Source organism: Salvia splendens, chromosome 4, assembly GCF_004379255.2.
Source record: "Salvia splendens isolate huo1 chromosome 4, SspV2, whole genome shotgun sequence".
Taxonomy (NCBI): domain Eukaryota; kingdom Viridiplantae; phylum Streptophyta; class Magnoliopsida; order Lamiales; family Lamiaceae; genus Salvia; species Salvia splendens.
In genome coordinates, this window is record NC_056035.1 from 19433426 (window position 1) to 19454974 (window position 21549).

The 21549-nt window shown below is 40.0% G+C and overlaps 4 protein-coding genes across 4 annotated transcripts; 1 reads left to right on the forward strand and 3 right to left on the reverse strand.

Annotated features, from left to right (window-relative positions):
• Positions 1-63: 63 nt before the first annotated feature.
• Positions 64-2537, forward strand: LOC121801564 (splicing factor 3A subunit 2-like). The gene is made up of 7 exons (XM_042201083.1): positions 64-249; positions 322-491; positions 882-958; positions 1235-1300; positions 1434-1508; positions 1597-1671; positions 1824-2537. Exons 1-7 carry the CDS (start codon positions 98-100, stop codon positions 2211-2213), a joined length of 1005 nt encoding a protein of 334 aa, XP_042057017.1. The 5' UTR covers positions 64-97; the 3' UTR covers positions 2214-2537.
• Positions 2538-2914: 377 nt separating this feature from the next.
• On the reverse strand, positions 2915-3752 carry LOC121800792 (expansin-A14-like). The gene is made up of 2 exons (XM_042200293.1): positions 3430-3752; positions 2915-3221 (listed from the first exon to the last, which is right to left on the reverse strand). Exons 1-2 carry the CDS (start codon positions 3750-3752, stop codon positions 2915-2917), a joined length of 630 nt encoding a protein of 209 aa, XP_042056227.1.
• A 3208-nt stretch (positions 3753-6960) lies between these two features.
• LOC121800793 (UDP-glycosyltransferase 73C4-like) lies at positions 6961-9961 on the reverse strand. Its single transcript, XM_042200294.1, has 2 exons — positions 9707-9961; positions 6961-8752 (listed from the first exon to the last, which is right to left on the reverse strand). The coding sequence occupies exons 1-2, from the start codon at positions 9959-9961 to the stop codon at positions 7088-7090; spliced, it is 1920 nt and encodes a 639-aa protein (XP_042056228.1). The 3' UTR covers positions 6961-7087.
• A 3445-nt stretch (positions 9962-13406) lies between these two features.
• Positions 13407-21183, reverse strand: LOC121799031 (increased DNA methylation 1-like). Its single transcript, XM_042198349.1, has 21 exons — positions 20297-21183; positions 18642-18713; positions 18323-18527; positions 18079-18178; positions 17781-17876; positions 17585-17677; positions 17323-17466; positions 17150-17239; positions 16983-17064; positions 16849-16908; positions 16721-16773; positions 16460-16626; positions 15956-16169; positions 15805-15862; positions 15674-15730; positions 15351-15596; positions 14859-14923; positions 14679-14735; positions 14501-14594; positions 14060-14200; positions 13407-13982 (listed from the first exon to the last, which is right to left on the reverse strand). Exons 1-21 carry the CDS (start codon positions 20843-20845, stop codon positions 13827-13829), a joined length of 2799 nt encoding a protein of 932 aa, XP_042054283.1. The 5' UTR covers positions 20846-21183; the 3' UTR covers positions 13407-13826.
• Between the last annotated feature and the right edge of the window lie 366 nt (positions 21184-21549).

Consider the following 21549-nt stretch of genomic DNA (forward strand, 5'->3'; position numbering starts at 1 on the left):
GCAGTAATTGGGCCCATTCTATAACATTATTCAAAATTAAATTAAGTAATTTCATTTCTGATTTCTCCCATCCTCATTTCTACTCAGATTTACAGCAATGGACAGGGAGTGGGGTTCTAAGCCGGGAAGCGGTGGGGCCGCCACCGCCCAGAATGAGGCCATCGACCGGCGGGAGCGGCTCCGCCGGCTTGCCCTAGAAACGATTGATTTGGCCAAAGATCCATATTTCATGCGCAATCACCTTGGAAGGTAAAACCCTAGAATTTGGGGCATAGGCGCTTTCTTCTTTACTTCGACTTCTTTGACGTGATAGTGTTGCAGCTACGAGTGCAAGCTCTGCTTGACCCTGCACAACAACGAGGGGAATTACTTAGCGCATACACAGGGGAAGCGTCACCAGACCAACTTGGCTAAGCGAGCGGCTCGTGAAGCAAAAGAAGCTCCAGCTCAACCGCAACCCCATAAGCGCAAAGTTAATCTGAAGAAAGTTGGTAATCGATCAATCCAGTTGCTTTATTTTTACCATTTTACTTTGTCGATGAATTGCTGTTTCTCATTTCGCCTAGCCAAATTTTTATTTATTTTTTCCTTTTTTTTCCTTATCACATAATCTAATGTTTGTAAAAAGTTGTTTTCTGACTGGTTAAATTGCATCGTGAATTTGTGAATATATGGAAGCAATAATCCATTTAATTTGCAATTTTATATTAAGGAAACCTTTTTCATTAAACAGTGTACTAAAATGAGTTACCGTGATATAAAATAATTTACACTCATTGTAGAATATGTAAAATAATTTAGAGAATTTGTTGCAAAGATAGTGAACCGTCGTAGCTGCATATATTGTACTATGTAGTTAAGATATGTTCCTGTTGTGTCAGTTAAAATTGGTCGGCCTGGATATCGCGTGACCAAGCAATTTGACGGGGAGACCAAACAGAGATCACTGCTTTTCCAGGTGGGCGTTTTTGCTTCTTGTATGTTTTATCATGAAAATCGAAATAGTAATGCTTGATCTTCTAATTGGGATTTATCAGTTATCACCATGAGCTCATTCTTGTATGCAATTAGTTCTGTTACTGATTTTTCTGGCCTTAGCATGGGGCATTGGATGCCATAAAAACCCATATTATTTTATAATTGAAAGCAATTTCAGCTTCTTACTGTTTCACGTTAATAGCCAGAAATTAAGTAATTTACTTTCCTAAGAATTTTGATGAATTGGTCATTTCAGATAGAATATCCCGAGATTGAAGAAAATACAAAGCCAAGGCATCGGTTTATGTCATCCTTTGAGCAGGTACCTTCCGACACTGCAGCTAGCTTTATGCATAAAATATTGAATACAATTACTTACTGATTCTCTTGCTTCCCACATATTTTTAGCAATGCACTTCTATATATACTCACGTTGCTCTCGATGCAATTTGCAGAAAGTTCAACCGTTTGATAAAAGATATCAATACCTGTTATTTGCTGCTGAACCATATGAAATTATAGCTTTCAAGGTAATAATCCATTCCCAGTCTGAATGCATCATATATGCATTGCACTTACTTGGACCAGTAAGCTCATCCCTCGATCTTTATCTTTTAGGTTCCAAGTATAGAGATTGATAAGTCAACTCCCAAATTCTTCTCCCACTGGGATCCAGACTCGAAGATGTTCACGGTATGCGCCACTTCCTTCCACATTATGTATCATGGTACTAGCGATACTACAGTTCTAGCTCGCTCCAAGATGATCGCACATCACTGCTATCTTTACATTTCAGGATCTTATACCTTACTCACGTTTTCTTTGTGGGATGCTTGAATGCACAGTTGCAGTTGTACTTTAAGACAAAACCACCAGAGGCGAATAAACCTCAACCTGCTCCTGCAGCTAATGGGACTGCAGTTCCTGGTGCCCCACCTAGGCCTATGCCACCACCTCCTCCTCCTCCACAAGGACTGCCTCCAGCACCTCCAACTGGCAATCCTCCTAGGCCTCCAACTTCGATGCCTTTTCCTTTAGCCAATGGACCAAGACCTATGCCACCTGGTGGAAATCTGCCTGCCCCACCTCCTCCTCCTGCTGGCAGTGGTCCTATGTCAAATTTTACCCCCGGTGCACAAATGGGAAGGCCACCTATGCCACCACCTCAGGGTTTCTTGGAGCAGCAAATGCAGGGTCATGGGATGTACCAACCCCCTCCACCTAACATGGGTTGAACCTTCATATCTGCAATACATTCTGTGTAATGTTATATGGCAAACAATCTTCTGGTATAAGGTTGTTTTGTTTATATGACAGACGAAGGCTTGGTATTCTGCTACGATTGTGATTGCAGTTTGACGACTTGCCCTTAATCTTTGAAGCATTTTTGTAAGAAACCATCAGTGAGGGTAGATATGGTCCATGCTGTATAAATGCAAGATCTTATGGCTTTGTTAGGTGTCTATTAGCCTTACTGAAAATGAAGTTGTATTCTACCATCTTAATATTGAATTTCTTCAAGGTGCTCAATTGTTAATGAATTCCTAATTCTGCTGCAATCCACATTTGAAATTGCATCAAATTAAAGTGTTTATTTACTAAAGAAATTCGTAGAATACAAGAGTTTATGCAAGAACAAAATTTTACTCCCTCCGTCCCTCAATAAGAGTCATATTTTGCTGTTTTGGATACTTGTACCTCTCGATCGTCCCCTCAATATATATAGACGAATATATTAGAGTTCTAGCATTTCAATACAATTCTAAAACAAATAAAATAATCAATACTCAACTAAATCTTAAATCTAACCAAATGAAACAGGAAATCAAATCCTAACTTACCTTAAATAAAATAACAAAACTAAAGATAATCATTAGAATAATAAATCAACAAAGATAGCTTTCATATTTTGTACTCCAACTAGGCTAGGTTTTGTTCATGTCACGAGGCGATTGCCTTGAAAAGTCTGGCCAAAATGCCAGTTTCGTGGGGCAGCTTGCTCTGTGATGATAGTTTTTCCGTTGCTCGTCGTGATTCTAAAGGTTAGCTTCTTTCCAACAAGGGCTGCATTGGTATCCCACCTGTCGCCGTAGTCGTGTTTCAATGCCGTCCATTGCATTCCCACTTTCACCTCTACCTTTGTTATATCACCCGCGCCACCCATGTTTGTTATCCCGACCATGTTGAAATATGGATTCCCCGTTATTTTGAACCGAATGCCGCCTTCTCTCTTGCATGCAACTCTATAACCCAAACACAATTAATTAAACTCAATGCAATGCAATGCTATCGGATGCAGAAAATTGTTGTAGTAAGGGATGGTATTCTAAATTTTGTATGAAATAATAATTTTCCTATGTCTTGCTGTTTTGATAGGGGCTTACACTTCATTTTACACAAAATACCAACAAAATCATAATGTTATATAATTAACATAACCCTTTCCCTTACCTGCGATATTTGACTGGGACGATACCACCCTTGTATTCCGCTATCTTGAGGAACGCGGGTTGGGACATATCAAAGTGCTCCTTAGGCACATTGCACCACCCCTCGCCCCCGCCAGGGCAAAGGTCCGTGGTGGTAACATGCACCGTTGGCTGACCTGGTTTGCACCATTGGCTCCCTTTGCCACATTTGATCTCGTAGCAAGCTCCGCATGTCGTCCCACCCTTGAACAGTGCTTCACTCAACGCAGTAGTGTGTGGACCGTATGTTTTCTTGTCACAATCCTCGTACCCGCATGCTCCTCCTACACATACCATACCATCCATCTTTTAATGCATCACCTCAAAAAAAAAAAAAATTCCAACCTAGGGTGCCCTCGGGTGGGCCATAGAAGGTTGCATGAGCATCCTTCCATGGGCCAGGTCCTTCTGCCTGATGCGCGGGAAGAAGATTTCTATGAGTGTTTTTGTGTGTAGCTTGTGGCTGGTTGCTCTCGGCAGGGTGCTCGTGGGCAGCTGCAACCATAAAAAATAGGAGTATTATGGTTGATGACAAAATTGATTGTAAGGTAGCTATCGACATTGTGAATAGATAAAAAAAAAGAGAGAGTTGTGGTATCAAGTATTTTTGTTTATATGTAATAGGTGTGTGTGATTCCACCATAATAGCGGGGTATATTTCAAATGTTCCTGTGAAAATATATAGCTTCTCCTTGGATTGTGGATACGCTTATATTAGTGCATTCTCGAGTCATTCTATTTTCCAAAAATTTGTAGCTGCAGATATGTACTTCACAAATATAAATTTATAGCTCATAGTTCAATTGCAATGAAAGAAAATATAAAACTGATTTTTATTACTACTAGTTAAATAAATTGAAACTGCAGCAATTGAATTATTGGTATTGTTCAGTCTACTCTAATTAAATAATTGTGGAAGAGTGAAAACTAATACTCCTTCTGTCCCACAAAGATTGTCTCATTTTGATCGGGCACGAGTTTTAAAAAATATAATGAAAAATGAGTTGAAAAAGTTAGTGGAATGTGAGTCATACTTTTATATATTAATTAGTTTTATAATAAAATGTAAGTAGAAATGAGTTAGTGCAATATGTGGTCCACTACAAAAAAAAATGGTAAAAAGTGAAATGAGATAAATTTTGTGGGACAGAGGAAGTATCAATCTAGTATTATTCACAAGAACCGAAATATATTAAAGATGAATTCTATTTTATTTTGGAAGCAAAAAAAGATTGATTCTCTTATCCGTTAAGTATAATAAAAACTTAGTTTAAGTTGCATCGTAATGACAACAAACTTAGATTAAGTTGCACCATAAGTTTGCATACCATAATTAGTTCGACACACATTTTACCACAAAGTAGAGCTTTGTTTCGCGAGTGGAAAAAAAATGAACATTGTTATTTCTTTTTATACACTAGTTAGTGGAGTATTAACACTCCCTCTCAAGTAAATTAGTATTTATCCTATTACGACCTTATCTTCACTCGTCTAAAGCCTAAATCACAACATTTATTAGAGTATACTAGGAGGCTGTGAGTGTGTAAACAAATATATACAAATGTCTTCTATTGTTTGGGACATTTAAGTCTAAAAAATATTGAAAAAATTGTAAAATGACTAAAATGTGCAAACATCAAACTCTAGAAACTACAAGTGATATTTTTAAAATTCAGAGTGTGTATACATGCAAATGGTGAAGTCCAAGAATTATTTTTATAGTGGTAAGGATCAGATCATCATAAATTCACTAATTACCGGCACTTTTTTTTTGTTTACACCTTGTCACACAGATGGTCCGTCTCTGGAGTAACAGACCAAGTACAAAAGAAGAATCAAAGATACAAGAATGCTAAGTAGCAAGATACAATCAATCGAAACCCTAGCTATGTTCAGTTCAGTTTCTCCACCGGAGCTGAACCACCAGTTAACACCGTGTATCAGCTGCGCACTAAGTAAACACGTTAGTATCACAAGTAAAAGATCCAAACGGATCTGAGACAAAAAAAAAACAATAGAAATAAGAGATTCTGGAATATGGCTCAGGTCACAATAGTGACTGCACCGGGCCAAGGACCTCCCCCAAATCTCAACCAATTGTCACAAAGGAGAACCACTGAACGGACATAACCATCAGAGACCGGTCAACCCCAAATCTCACCGACTACCGCGCACCGTGGCCAACTCAGAACAGAACCACTTCCGAAACGCTCAAGAACCCCCCGATCACCAGCAGATCTAATTGTCAGGTCAGATCTTGCTCAGAAACTCATTAGGAATCGAAGCAGTTGTCTTAGAGAAGAAGATCACCGATTATACTATCTCATTAAAGAAGTGATTGATCGGAGAAGGAAACCGGCAGTATCATGTCTTTGCTTCTTTTACTACTCCTATTTGCTTGGATTTTTAATCATTGGATTCTCGACTTGAAATATATGGCCTCATCTTTTAAGTGCCTAATAAATAATTGACACGTGTCCACTCTGGATTTGCTTAGGGCATCCACAACGCGGGTTAAAAAATTGGACTTGTCTTTTCTCAGCGGGATTGGCTGTGCCCGTTGGAGGGGGACTTGTTGCGGGCGTCTCCTCCTAGCGAGACTCGCACGGCGAAGGGAAGGGACACACTGTCACAGCACTTGCTTAAGGTGCCATTATAGATAAATTTCCATGACAACATATTTCTAGTGGCATTTTCGAGTGTTATAATAAGCCAATTTTCTAGTAATGACTCTATTCATTACATACTTTTTTTCACACAAAAAAACTCTCACGCAATTCATTCTCACTTGTACAAAAATGTCCAATTGATTCTCACTTGTACAAAAATGTCCAGCGAAGAAAACTGAGATTAGTTTTATATTAATCTCAACCTTTCAGACGTGTCTTCTTTGGATTATCCAACTCTTAAAATCCAAAAGGCTCGTCGATGCCTTAATTGCATTTTTAATTTAAAAAAATAAAGTAATGAGACCAATAAATAGTAAAGGGAGCGTATGGTGGATTGTGATTGTTATTTGTTGATTAAGAAATATAATACTCCTTCCGTCCACAAAAATAAGTTTCATTTTGTCATTTTGGGATGTCCACAAAAAATAGTCTAATTTCTAAAAATAGAAAGTTTCGATCTGGTACTTTTTCCATTTTTTCTCACCCTCTCTCTTACTTTACTAATTTTTATTAAAACTCGTGTCATCCACAAATAATATTATATTTTTTGGACCGAGGGATTAAAAAGTAACGTAAAATCTATGAATAATTAAAAGGAAGGGATAAAATTTGAGGAGAGCTGTTGATGGCATGATGTAAAATCCAAAATTGCATAGCTTTTGTAAAACACAAATTACATTGTTAAGGAAATTCGAAAGAAAAAAAGAATTGGAATAATCAAAACAAATTCCATAGAAGATCGAATGAGATGAGATAGTTTGAACCCTAACGAAACTAAAAGCTATTTGAGAGACTCATCATAGTCATAGGCCAATAAGCATGCAGTGTTATTTTTGTGTGGAGCAGATAAAACGACAGTGATATTATTGCAACACGTAAAAAAAACAAACTACTCTCTCAAGGGAATTCCCAAAAGAAAAAAGAAATTTGAATGAGCAACACAATTTCCATCATCAGAAGATCGAGTTTGTTCTAGTTGACTGGTGTACAAATCAGTGAAGAAATTTCATCTACTTTAGCAGCATCCGGAGATTTATCAGCATAGCTAGCCTTGAGCCGCACCATATCCTGTATAAGCTCCGTCATGCTAACCTGAGACGACCCTCCTTCCTCCACCGCCCTCTTCGCCGCCTCCCCGAGCCTCCGCGCCCTCTCCTTCCTCTCCGCCCCCTCCACTCCCCCATCCATCAACTCCTCAATTGCCCTCCTCACATCCTCCCTCTTCACCTGTGCCTCGCCGCCCTCGTCCATCCCCAGCAGCACCGGCTCCTCCACCCCGACTCTCACCCCCGTCTTGATCACCCCCACGATGAACTTCTCGTTGCAGAACTGCTCCGCAAACACGGGCCACGTGACCATCCCCACCCCCGCGCTCACCCCCTCCAGCGTCGAGTTCCACCCACAGTGCGTCAGAAACCCCCCAGTCGCCCTGTGCGACAGTATCAGCACCTGCGGGGCCCACCCCCGGATCAAGAGCCCCCTCCCTTTCACGCGCTCCTCGAATTTCTCCTCCGACAGCCACGCCTCGAACGATCCCGAGGCGTTCCTTATCACCCACACGAACGGGCGGTTGGAGGCCTCCAGGCCTAGTCCCATCTCCACGAGCTGTGAATCGCCCACGCGCGATATGCTCCCGAGGCAGGTGTAGATGACGGATCCCGGCGCGTGGGAGTCCAGCCATTTCAAGCAGTCGTGGCCTTCGATTGCGGCCGTGTTTCCTCGCTCTGCCTTGTCGGACTCCTCCACGTTGCAGAGCGAAACCGGTCCAACGCACCACACCTTTTTGGATCTGAGTTTTCTGTATTCGTTGGCGTATTCACTCTCCAGCTCCTGGAAAGTGTTGGCCACTGTCCCGGCCGCGCCTTCCTCGGAGTTGAACACCTGCTTCTGGATCTCGACCCATTCCGGATCGAGATCCTCGACAGACCCCCTGGCCTGGATTTTCGTGATCTCTATCCGGTGTGGCAATCCTGGCACTACAAAATACTCTCTATCCGAAGCTATATCTTCTAAAAACGAAGAGTTTTGCAACACGTTAACGCAGGTGAGGGAGAAGCAGCTGGTGCCGTGGAAGACAAGGCGAGGGATTCCGAGCTGCGCGGCCATATTGGTGGCCCAGGGGAAGCACATGTCGGCTATCAGGCAAGTGGGATTAACTCGGACGAGAAAGGCCTCGACCTGGCCTCGCAGCATGGCGGCGGCCTTGAAGAAGTTCATCACGAGGTGCTTGGACGGGAGCGTGTCGAAATGCTCGCAGCCATCGGGCAGCCCGGCCTCCGCGCAGGGCAGCCTGAGGTGGACCACGCGGATGCTCAGCCCGGAGGCAATGGCACGGTCCACCACTTTCTTGACCCTGCACCCGTTCTTCGGGGTCACGAGGATTGACACCGTGACGCCGCGCTTTGCGAGCATCTTGGCGATGTCGACGGCGGGGATCAGGTGGCCTTGCGCCATGAAGGGGAACATCACGAAATGAGGCGGTTCCATTATGGAGATAGTGTGTGGTTTGTAATGTGGGAGAGGGGGGATAAATAATGGAGGGTTGGAAGGTTCTAATTTGGAAGGGTGTGTGATGATGTAAGAGCATACATTAGCAAATTCCAGGATTACTATGGGATTTGTGGTATCAGATACCGACTAAACATAAGAACTCAACCCAAAAGACTAGCTTATTAAGAGAAATAGTCCATTTACTCTATATGCACCACACACCGGTTGTGAACGATGTGGATCAACATTAGCTAGAAAGAGATGCAGATGCAGATGCAGATGCAGAGAAAAGTTGATGCAGCTAGATACCTGCTGTTACTGTCTTCATTGGTTTGATGTCAAAATCACGGAGGAAGAGAATTTGGATGGGAGCTTCCTACTGCTGATCAAAGCTTATCTCTCAAGAAGTCTAGATGTGGTCTACATTTGTGTTACATAACATTTACGCTCTATCCACAAAATAATTACTCCACATTCAAAAATTCGAATTACTTGATTTGCGTTATAAAAATAAAATAAAAGATATTGCAATAAAATAAAATAAAATAATTCTATTTGAAGTTCAAATGAGAAATTTTTTTTAAATAAAAAACGCCCTTTGTGGGAGGGGGTTTAGTCAGACCCCCTACCCGTGAATAAGCTCCAAATATAATGTTCCTAAACATGATCTTAGCCCAAAAGTGACTAGGATCCAAAAACAAGAACATGAACATGCAAAACCAGATGTCCCACAGGCCGGGATCCCCCAGCTATCAAGAGGAAAAAGAAGGACTAAATAAACAAAAGGAAGAGACGAAAATACAAAAATTCTAACCATCATGAGAGCGAGGTCAATCCACATCTCCACGTCGGAAACGGAAGTTAGGATATCCCAGCTGGTCCATCTTAACTAGCGCCTTCAGGTACCGAGGCGCAGAGTTGGATCGAAGTATGTAAGGGCAGGGGTCTGGACCCCCTACCTGCCAGAAAGTCAGCAGCCCGGTTCCCTTCTCTGTAGATGTGTGAGAATTGAACATACCGTTGGGCTGTCATACTCCAGATCAAAGCCATATGATGTCTAAAATCTGCAGAGCCATGATGTCCAGATGACAGCAAACTAACCAGAACCGCTGAGTCCAGCTCTATCCAAATGTGAGTAGAAAGCTCCATAGCCATCTCCAAACCCCGAATCAGAGCCAGAAGCTCCGCATCAAAGCTCGATGATGCAGCTACCGGAGCACAGAAGGTGCGCAGAAGGCCTCCATCAGAACCACGAACCAATCCTCCCCCTCCCCCCGCTTCGAGTGTCGAAGTAGAGAAGGCACCATCAGTGTTCAGCTTCACCCAAGGTGCATCAGGGGGATGCCATAGGACCATGAGCGACCGCAAAATACGCTGTCTGGGGGAGAAAGGCATGAAATCAACCGACGGCGAGCATCCCCTCCAATGAGTCGGGGTGATCCTGCCGGCCAGAATAAGCACATGCAGGTGATGAGTGACCTGCCAAATAACATGTGAATGACGAAATGGATGACCGCTATGCTTGCAGTCGTTCCTCTCCGTACAAAGAAACTAAGCAATCAAACAAGGAACAAGAAAACTAATATGCATGGCGGGAGCCTTCAGGAAAGAAGACCTCCGCCAGTGACCTAGTCTAAGTGCAATATCAGTGCTCGTGTGAATCGCTGTGTGCGAGGAAGGAAACCAGGCATCGAAATACTCCTATGCAGAAATCGCAGACTGACTCGAAAAGAAGACATGATTGAGAGACTCGACCGAAGGAGACCGACAACACTGACACCTAGACGCTAACTCAATCCCCCTCCTCTGCAACTTCTCATCCACCGGCAGCATACCAAACAGTAACCTCCAAATGAACACCGAGATGGTAGGGGTCAACCCTTGATTCCAAATAAGACCAAAAACCTCCCTCTTTGGCAATCTAGTCCGGATGCTCTCCCAGGCTGAGGTCACGGAGAACTCGCCATGACTAGTCAGACTCCACCACCTCACATCCTTCGCCCTCAACTCGATCGGCGTGGCTCTGATCTGGTCTATCACATCTGGAGGTACGCCAAACCTGAAAGACAAACTGTGCAGCATATCCTCATCCCATGCATGCTCATGCCAATATGATGCAACGGCCTGGGATTGAGGAGGATCATTTCCCGGGACGCAGAGATTCCGGATGGGGCTAGCCCCAAGCCAGACATCATCCCAGAAGCTGATCTTCCCCTCACCCAAGGACCAACGAATATACTCATGCATGTATGGCCAAATACGACGCAACCAACGGCAAGTAGGACTATCATGCGGCCAACAAGGGGATGTATGCAAATGATAAGGGAAGAGGAACGTACGATTGTTGGGATAAGAAATAAACTAAAGAAACAAATCATTAATAAATCCAAGCGACCATTATAAGACATTGATGAATTGTTTTGTATTGACATTCTTATGAGCTAGTAGCCTAGTACCACCTCACAGCTCTATATATAAATCCATGAAATTAGTTCATGAAATAATTTATTGGAAATCTCTAAAATCTAAACGTCCTTGGACTAACTTTAATAATTGTGCCACCCCATTCATCTACAATATGATCATTGGTCATTCATTTGTCATTCGCAATATTATATTCAATGGGATTTACCCCAAACATATTCATCAATAGTTCTCGGCCGTCTGTTTCTCGAAAAAAAAATCATGCAGACACTATATAAACATACGGCCGGATCAATACGGTATACCGTATCGAAAATATTGTAATATAGTAGTATATTATACCGAACTTTTGTATGGATAATATCAATATTATTATCGTATCAATATTTCCGTAACTCGTACCGTTTCAAATACTTGTATATCAAAAAAATATAATTTCAATACGTATTGATTTTAAAGAGTTTCCATAATTTCGCTTGTTTTTAAATATATTTCGGTATATACGGTATATACCGATAATTCAACACGTATTGATTTTCAATATATTTCGGTATACCGATAATATCGATATATATCGTATATTCGATACACAACGGTATACCGCGGTATAGGAAAATTCATATCGTTACCATATCGAAATCTTACGATACGGTATCGTACCATACAAAAAATTACGGTATATGAAATTCGGTATTTTTTTGGTACGATACGAGCGATATACCGTTTTTTCTATATTTTTACACACCCATATATATACCCCCTCTGTTCTATAAAAATAGGACTTAGAAACAACACGAATTTAATGCGAAATTAGTAAAGTATGAGAGAGATAGAAAGAAAAAACGACTGAAGTATTATTTGTGGAGAATAGGTTCCACCACAAAAAAGATAAAAAAAACTTGCCAAAAATATAATTGAATTAATTTTGTAGGACATCCAAAAATAGAAAAAAAAACTATTTTTATGGGAACGGAGAGTATCATTTCGAAACAATTGCAACTCACAAGTATAGCATGTACTTACGAAATGAGAAATTATCTTATACATATATTGTCCAAATTTATTACAATTGCAACTCACAAGTGTAGCATGTACTTACGAAATGAGAAATTATCTTATACATATATTGTCCAAATTTATTACAAAAAGCCCCATTTAATATCCAGGACATAAATGCAAAAGTACAAAGAGAAAAAGGAAGAAAGAGAAATTGAAGTGTAGGGAATAAAATTATTTAAAGTGAACTACTATTAGGGTTTGCCAGCGCACACCCGAACTCCACATTAGTATGATATTGTTCGTTTTAGGCAAAGCCATACAGTTTTGCTCTTGAGGTACCCATATATATGTTTACAATTCTCGTTCACTCTCATATGTGAGATATGGTTTGCTCTCCCACAATCCTTCGCTCAAATCAAGACCACCAGACCAAGACCAAGATCACAAACAGGTCACAGGTCACCCCAGACCTTGGTCGAGCTCACACAGAGTCATCGGAAAACTTGCAAGTGCAATCCACCGAACCCCGAGCCACACAGGCCCGCCCCTGAACCAGGGTTATGATACCGGTCGAGCTCACACAGAGACATTGGAGAACTTGCAAGCGCAATCCACCGAACCCCGAGCCACACAAGCCCCGCCCCTGAAACATGGCTCTGATACCATTGTTATGGTTCGGCGGTGCACACACAAACTCCACATTAGTATGATATTGTCCGCTTTGGGAAAAGCTCTCACGATTTTGCTCTTGGGTACTTCCCAAAAGGCCTCATACTAATAGAGTTGGAGTAGCCCATATATATGCTTGGTTCCCCACAGTTCCCAATGGTGATCCTATCACACCCTGCAGTGTGGATGGAACTCGACGCTTGCGGGTGCCGTTTGCAACATGGCCATTCGTGGGGGATTAGTTTACAAATGAGAATTTGGTAGTGGAAATACTTGGAATTGGAGTGTGTGCGAAATAAAGTTGGTGTTATGTGGGGAGAGGAGGAGGAGAAGGCTGGGGTGTTCGTGGCAGAGGATGCTATCAAGAGAGTCTTGGTGGTGTTGATGGAGGAAGGTGCAGAAATGAGAACAAGCGTAGGAGAGCTCAGGGACAAGGCCAAAATGGCAAGGAGGTTCTTCTTGTTTAGGACTCACTTCGCTTATTGAATAAATTAAGGCTAGATTTTAATGCATCTCTTTCATTACCTCTTTGTATTTACAAATATTAGATTATATGACTTGCAATTATTTTCATTCAAATAATAATGCAAGTAAATTATATACCCAATCAAAAGAAACTGAAGTAAGCAAACAGATGCATACCTTTTCCGTTAGAATGAAACATTTTAACATGAAATATCAAAACCTATCACATGAATTCGGAATGAAGAGACTAATAATTGAGCCAATTATCCCGAGAAGAAATGCTACAACATTTTATACAATCACATTAATTATCATGTCTAAACAAGAGACAAAACTACATTAACTAACGATAAACACCCTGCTGCTCTTCTATTACAGAGCATCACTTGTTACACCGGCCAATAGCAATTTATTTACAGGGAAAGGGGAAAATAAAGAATAAGACATCAATCGCCCTCCAGTCTAATAAACTACAGGTAAACATTTTTTATACAATTCAACCATTTCTCTTCTCATCTACTCGTTACAACCAACTTCCGCTTCAGTCAGGAAAATTGTCATATTAAATTCTCTCTATACTCCATAAGAATATAAATAACATACCAATTTACACCACCCCATAAAGCCGCTAAGGAAAATGGCTTAAATGGCTCTGCTTCCTTAATCACTGCAACGGAACATCATCTGCATCTGCATCTGCTTCTGCTTCTGCTTCTGCTTCATCTTGATTGATGAGTCTACATTTAGGCACTGGTTTCTCTAACATGGATGTCCCCTTGAAACCAATCATTTGCCAACAGATTTTTCTGTAATTCAAAAGCTGCAAAATACGGAGGATCAACTAACGATAACCTGTCAAAATAGGTTGGCAGTAATTGTATTCGGCCGCTTGCATACCTGCTCTTCCGGTATCTTGTTAAATCCAAACTTTTCTGTCCAAATTGATTTTGCCTCGTCTGTTGCCGGAAGAACAAATCTATTAACATTCAGAAACGCAAGCAATTTCTCGATGCATGAATAAAGTAGTTGAAAGTATCCCTGCGAAGACATTTAATTCCATCAGTACAAGTACAATAGCAAGTTCTCCACACAAAAAACACAGCAGAAGATCTTCCTAAACCGCATCATGGAGTCGATAGTTCAAGTGTCTCAAAGAAAAGTTGATTAGACTACCATGATTAAATAAAATAGACTAAGAGATGGAATGACGCATGTTATACTGAATATGGACAGAAAATATAGATCCACTTCCAACGAGGGATGTGTAGTATACAGGTCAGTCTGTTAGGCACAGGAGACATAAACTATAGAAACCAACATTTGAGTGATATAACTTACTTTTCCCTGATGACCAATGCGTGTTGCAGCCAAAGGAAGTTCAGCAAATTCTTCTCCAAAAAACCGAAGGATACCAGCTGATACAACAGTTGAGCTGAAAGATAGAAATAATTTTTTGATCATAAAAAATATGTTAACTATTCCTGCGATAATATAAAAGTGTAGATATAGTTCTTACTTCACAGTCAAAATAGCACAGTATATCCCACTGAAGTCTTGGCCCCTTATATTCCTCCTGACAGATAAATTAAGAAGTGGCGCATAAAAAGGCTGGTAGAAGCAAATGGCTAAGAGCATACTGATAACAACTCTAAGCAAGACCGAAATTATGCCTTGAAGGCAAATAAGCAATGCATACCCATAAACCAAAGATGGAATGAAATCACGTCCAGTTTCTGAATCAACTATAGGGTCAAAACATTCCTGAAACACAATTAAATAAACAGCTGCAAAAATCAAAACTTGACACTCGAAAGTTAAGAATACTTGAGAAGAAGTACTACAGATCAGGAACAGCCATACATTTAATCAAGAGATTAAAATTTTTCCTCAAAGAAATTATGGTGGTATGATAACATTCATTTCTCATACCATTTAACAGGAGTGATTTTCTTTACGAGTCCATCAACAATTCTAATCTATTAACCTGGATTCCAACTTAACTCTGGATATATATCAATATCTGCCATAGTTCCATAAGTTGGGATAACAACTTGACTACCATAAAGAAAATATAGATTATGACAGCTCAGAAGGTGGATAATATATACTCCTACAAAATACGTAACTACTCACAGAGCTGTGATATTCGTCAAAGCAAAGAGCACCAACTTAAAGTGCAAACTCTTACATGAAATATAGCTACAGCCTGCGATAGCAACACTCTGGTTTCCCGAGATGCAATTTTCCCACTTAGAAGTCTCCATCTCACGTCAAGATCAGTGTCGAAATCTGAATTCTTATCTGTTAACTTCTCTCTCATAATGTCCAAGGTGGAATCAGGGAGCCTTTCTGAACCTGCATTCAGTACATTCTGCAGAGCAGAATATATCCATTTGCAGTTCCCAGAGCAGAACCACTTTCCTTTTGGAAGTTCCTGTAACAGTTGTATAAGGATTTTAAACAAGCAAAACTATTTACAGCAAAGTAGGATCCTTCTCCTGAAGTGCTAACCTTCAAATCAGCCAACTTGTATTTTTTCAAACAGCCGACATGATATTCCTTTTCACACTGGAAAATAAGAAAGCCTTATTTAGAATATAAAATTCCACATAAAGACCTAGAGGAGAAGTCATGAAGATTACCTGATCACACAATATAACTGTACGGGGACCAAAGCCAGACTTACTGAAATCATAGCCTCTGAAAATGACAAATTCAAAATATCAACAAATATAATATGTGCAATTTTAGTTTCTTGGTTCCTTCATTCTATGTGTTTTATATGGCTCCTACCTGCAGATTATGCATGCTATAACTTCTGCTGCTTCTGGATTCTTGACAGTTCGAATGCAGCGATTTGTTATTTGCTCAATTGGATCAATACCTGACACTCTCCCAGCTGCAACAGCATTGGCATTCCACTCAACAAATTTTTCTCGAAGAAACATGTTTTGGCAATAGGTGCAATACCATTTACCACGAGGTATGCTCGAAAGAGATGCACATTCTGCATTAGCACATAACAGATTAAGATGATGTTATTTCATAAGGGAATGAGAAATAAAATTCCCAAAATAGTTCAAGAAACAAGTATAAGTAAATAAAAAAACAAAAACCAAAAGAAAGTACAGGAATATACATAAAAGTAAGAGCAGAACAGAATAAGTATTAAAAGGAATAAAAGAAAAAACTTTGGATGGATGACATGTATTTAGAAATCAAGCCAGCGTATGGAGGTACTTAACAATAAACCAAAGCAAAAACTGTCCAGCTTAACATGCTTATACAGATAACCACCTTTGTGAAAGGCTCTCGGACAGCCATCACATAGCACAAGTTTCCCACCATCTGCGCAGATGATGCACAAGTCATCATTGTCTTTTGAAGAACACTTGCGCCCTTTTAATAGAGAGACGGCAAACTCATGGAGAGACACACCATTAGATGTGTAGATATACATATAGCTGCAGAAATATGTGACCTAGTCAGGAGGAGTTATATAAGCAGAAAAGTGTGATCAAGATACACTGATGATCCAAAGAAAAATGTAAGACTGACGGTTTCCGGCGGGAAGCCCAACCAGCATGAGCTTCAAACTGAGATGGGCTAACCTGTTCATTGAGAAAAAGATAAATCAATGTCTCCTGAAACAATTAAGTACTTCAGAAGCTAGATCAATATCATACCAAAGTGCTACAGCAGCGGCATATTATTCCTGATCCCATTTTATAGCCATCTCGCAACTTCTACAAATGCACCAGAATGTTAAAATGCAGAAATAGCACAATAAGACGTTAAAGTTAACATTTATGTGAACCACCTTTCCATTAGAATAATAAGCAACTTCAGTTCCATCCAGCAATCCATCATTCTCAAAGACCAGCTTGTGCATCCTCTGATCCCTGGTAAATTGTATCAAAGTTGTTTAGCATGTGCAAAGGAAAACAGTAAAAGTGCACAAGTGAAAATCAAAGCTAACTGTACGACTTTTTAGTTATCTTCTTTGAGGAACTTTTTGAGTTCCCAGAAAGGGGAGGAGATGCAATTTTTGAGGACAGTGATGCAGTACTTGACAACCTGCAAGACCAAAAAAAAACTAAATTAACACCATTTACTAAATTTCATATCAAATACATCAACTAATAGCTATATGCACCAACTTCTTTAGTATCTTTCTCGTAGTCTTGTTCCTCAGTAAGCCACGAGAGGAAGTACTGCCGTTTGAAGTTGGATCAGATAATGATTTGGAATATGTCATGATAGCACTTCCAGGAGACTTTAACGAAGAAGCTGATAGTGACAGCCTGAGTGTGCCAAACAACACAAGGAAATACTTATAGGAAACTTTTTCTAGAACATAACAATTAATGAGCACAAAATTTTCCCATGATAGAGAGAACAAGAAAAGCCTAAGAGCCACACATCTTAGTCATCTTTACTTGGCCTTTCTTTTTTGTTGCACCACGCAATGAGGATTTTCCTGATGATTTTGCACAGGCCTTGAGCTCTGAATGCCTGCAAATGAGCGGACAAATGTCATATCCTTCATTTCTTATCTTTTCAGAAAGTCATACGGGGAAAGACAATCTTAAGCAGTAGAAGTGAAAAAGATGCAGACTTTGTCATTTTTCTTCCTGGACGACCTCTTTTTAGGGGAGTGGGATGTACTTCACCATTTTCAGAAAGTGATACGCCTAATAATGGCTCCATAGGCCTGAACGGGAACAAAAAAAAGTTCATCAAGAGGAAAATTTTATAACAAGATCATGAGCAACTTTTGAGCCAGCAAAACTCAACAATCACTCCAGAGTTTTCAACAGTTTATTAAGAATAGCGATGAGTATATTTCACAGAGTCAACATTGAATTTTCGAGGGAGAAATGTATAAGCAATAATTACTCGTAAGGATATAGCACCTTGACTTTACACTTTCTGCATCAAAATCTGAATTCAGAATAACCATGCAAGAATCACAGAGGAGTTCCACCTTTGCAGCAGAGGTCGCAAGAAATGACCCTGTAAAAAAGAAAATTAAAGATGTTATTTAGAAGAGATTAAATCAGTAGGTACTAGAAATTAAGCATAACAACTATCATTATGTATGTACACATTTGAATATGAAAAAATAATATAAAAGAATTAAGAAACCATATTGCTTACCAGAACAATTCCTGCAGATGACAGATTCCTTCACGGGAATAGGGCCTATGAAGTTTTGTATTGTTTCTTCTAAAGTTTTAACAGATGATTTTCGGCATTCTTTGACCACATCCAGGAGGCTCATCCCATTCTCTAAGCAGATATATTGTGATGCACGTCTATATGATTTGCAGGCATGTATCTCAAACTGGCAGGGCGGAACTACCTGGACAATTGAGAGAATCATTCTGGCTTCAGGTGATATGTACAGTATGCAAAAGGTGAAAATTTTGGATTCACTGCATTGACTACAAAAGAGGACCTCAAGATTACTACCCACCTGTGCTCCCTTGCAGAAACTACAAGAACACAGGATCCCAGCATCTTTTATCGTACCACGTAGTGGGAATCCCTGGGAAGATGCTATAATCAGTTGAGTATCCTGAAGAAAGCTTTACATATTGACGGTGCTCAACTTCATAAGAAACAATCACATGGGCTGCTAGATTAATATCTTTACTAGCATTCTAACAGTGTCAAAACAATAGAAATATTGGAAATGTGAAGAGAGATTATCCCTAATCCTTCAATATGACCATAAACAAGTTAACGCAAATAATGACTGGTTACACCCAGTGTCAAGGATGTCTGACTCATGTAATATGTTGATCTGAACGTTATTTATGTATTTTCTTCACATAAATGTTGACTTTTGGGAAACTAAGAGGAATCTTCAAGGGGCTTTAACACCATATCAACATTCCTAAATTAGACTACAAAGCCACAAGGACCTTTGCCGTTTTATATACACTAAAAAAGTGGTTTGAAATGCATGATATGGCATTATGACTGTAGCTAAATCAAGTCATTAACCCAAGTCACTAATCACAACAGATGATATAAACAAGTCACCTTTTGCTCCTTTAACAACTACAATCCTAAATGACATGCTATTGCTTGTGAAGATACAGAGTATGCTGTAACAAGCATCTAATGATTAGCTCAGCCAATCCATCTTATCCCCAATCATCAACATTGCAATCTACTCCTCAGAAAATTGCTGCCATAGGATTTTTTAGTTGAAAACGAAGCACATAGCATACGCAATCGGCCCAAATTGAAATTGAGAGCTGATTCAAGTAACAAACCACATGCAAGATCCAAGTAAGAAACCTTGGAGAGTTCCGTAACATCTGAAATTTGAAATGATATTTATATGCAGAAGGAATATAAATTGCTGCTCAACTGATTTACACAAAAATGTAACAACGATACTGATATTTTTCAAAAGGAAATAATAATAATAATAATAATAATAATAATAATAATAATAATAATAATAATAATAATAATAATAATAGCAACAACAACAAAAACAAAAACGAAGATGCTTTTAACATATCAATTACTTCTCTTGGGAAATAGAGGTCAGATTCCTTCTTTTGTGATGGGCAGAAAGAAGACACTTGAACAAAGGATCGCTGACATCCTCTTCCTAGTCCCTACATCTCTCTCTCTCTCTCTCTCTCTCTCTCTCTCTCTTTCTGATCCCTTCCCACCCACAGGCACAAACCACCCATATCACTCTTTTCTTGCATCAGGAGTATCAAATTTGCTAGAGCAGATCATAAAAGCTATATAGAATTCCATCCTGACATACCTAATGTCAACAATCATTGAGTGATTAGGGAACTTAAATAACACAGACAATTTTATGTGTCTTGACATTCCTAAATAAATAAGCGATGCGGAGAATGAAATGATGCTTACAAATAGTAAAAAGGACATGTTTATAGACATCCAGAAACAAAAATAGCAGAACAAAAAACAATAAAAAGAAATAGCTAAACCAACACTAAAAACAGCAATTGAAAAGGAGCCATCTAATATCATAATTAGTCGTGACAGCAGCAATAGTAGCAGTAACAGCACACATAGTATAATCACAGCAAAAGAAGTAATACTAAGAAAAGACATTATGACTGATCTAAATACCCTCTTTCCGCCATTGTAGAAGACTGGGTATCCTTCTAGCAGCCCAGTCTCAAAGAGCTCCCTAACCGTTGTTGGCCGCCCTTTTATAAGTATTTTCTTGGACATCTTCATCTCCATTTTCCTAGTCTTCGTATTTCCCAACAGCGCCAATTCTTCACTCACCAATCCATCTGCCTCCAAAATCACCGCGTCCCTCAGATTACCTAAATCCCCATTCTCCATTTCAGAGTCAGCAAGTAAAGAGCGCGTAAACCTCCGTCTCCCCGCTAAAGGAATAGATTCCTCTTTCACTTCAATCTCCATCATCTCCCCCTCACTATACCCTCCCAAATTACCCCCAATTTCAACCACATTCAATCCATCACCACCATTAACTGCGAATTCATCTTTCAAACGCGCACCATCCTCAATTTTAACTGACACTGCAGGATCTCCCTCAATTTTAGCCGCTCTATCCATACTCCTACTCTTCAACCTCTTATTCCTCGTATAAACCGCGAAACCGTTCGCCTCACTCGGCCTCACTCTAGGAACATAGCAGTGATCCATACAACTAGAACGGTTCGATTCGGGTCGGTTCGGATCTCCTGAACCGGTTCCTGGTTCCGGCTTAATGAACTCACTCGGATGCTCAAATATCCGAACCCGATTCCGGCTTCATTGCCGTTAATCCGCCTCTATCCTCAAATCCTCAGAATCTGATGATTCACCAATAGCGAAAACTGCAGCAGCAGAGGGAGAAGACTCAATTCTGATTATGGATCTGCGCGAGCTGGATAATTCAGTTGCATGCATAGAAGAGGATTATTATCTGGAGTTTGTTTTCTGTGGGTGTGAAATGAAACTAGAGAGAGAAACCCTATTAAGTGTGTGAGATAGAAAGATGAAATATTGCAGTGAGAATTTTTTTTTTTACTTTTTTTTGGAAAATCAAAATAGAGTATTAAAATTATTAATGTTATCAGGCTGTAATTGAGTTGCGTTCCTTGCAGTGCAGTTATTGCTTTTCGGTCACTCTACTTTACTTTTCACTTCGGTTCTATAGATATTTACTCACCGTCAACTATTTGGGAAAATTGAATCATCATCTGTCTGCAAATGCAGGTATAAAATTTGAAATAGAAAAAAAAATAGTAGGACTCCAAGAGTATCCATGAAAGATGCTCTCTCGCCACGCCATAATTAGCTGTCAAGAGTATCCACAAAGGATGTTTTTTCGCCATATCACAATTCGTTGTCATCTCATCATTCTC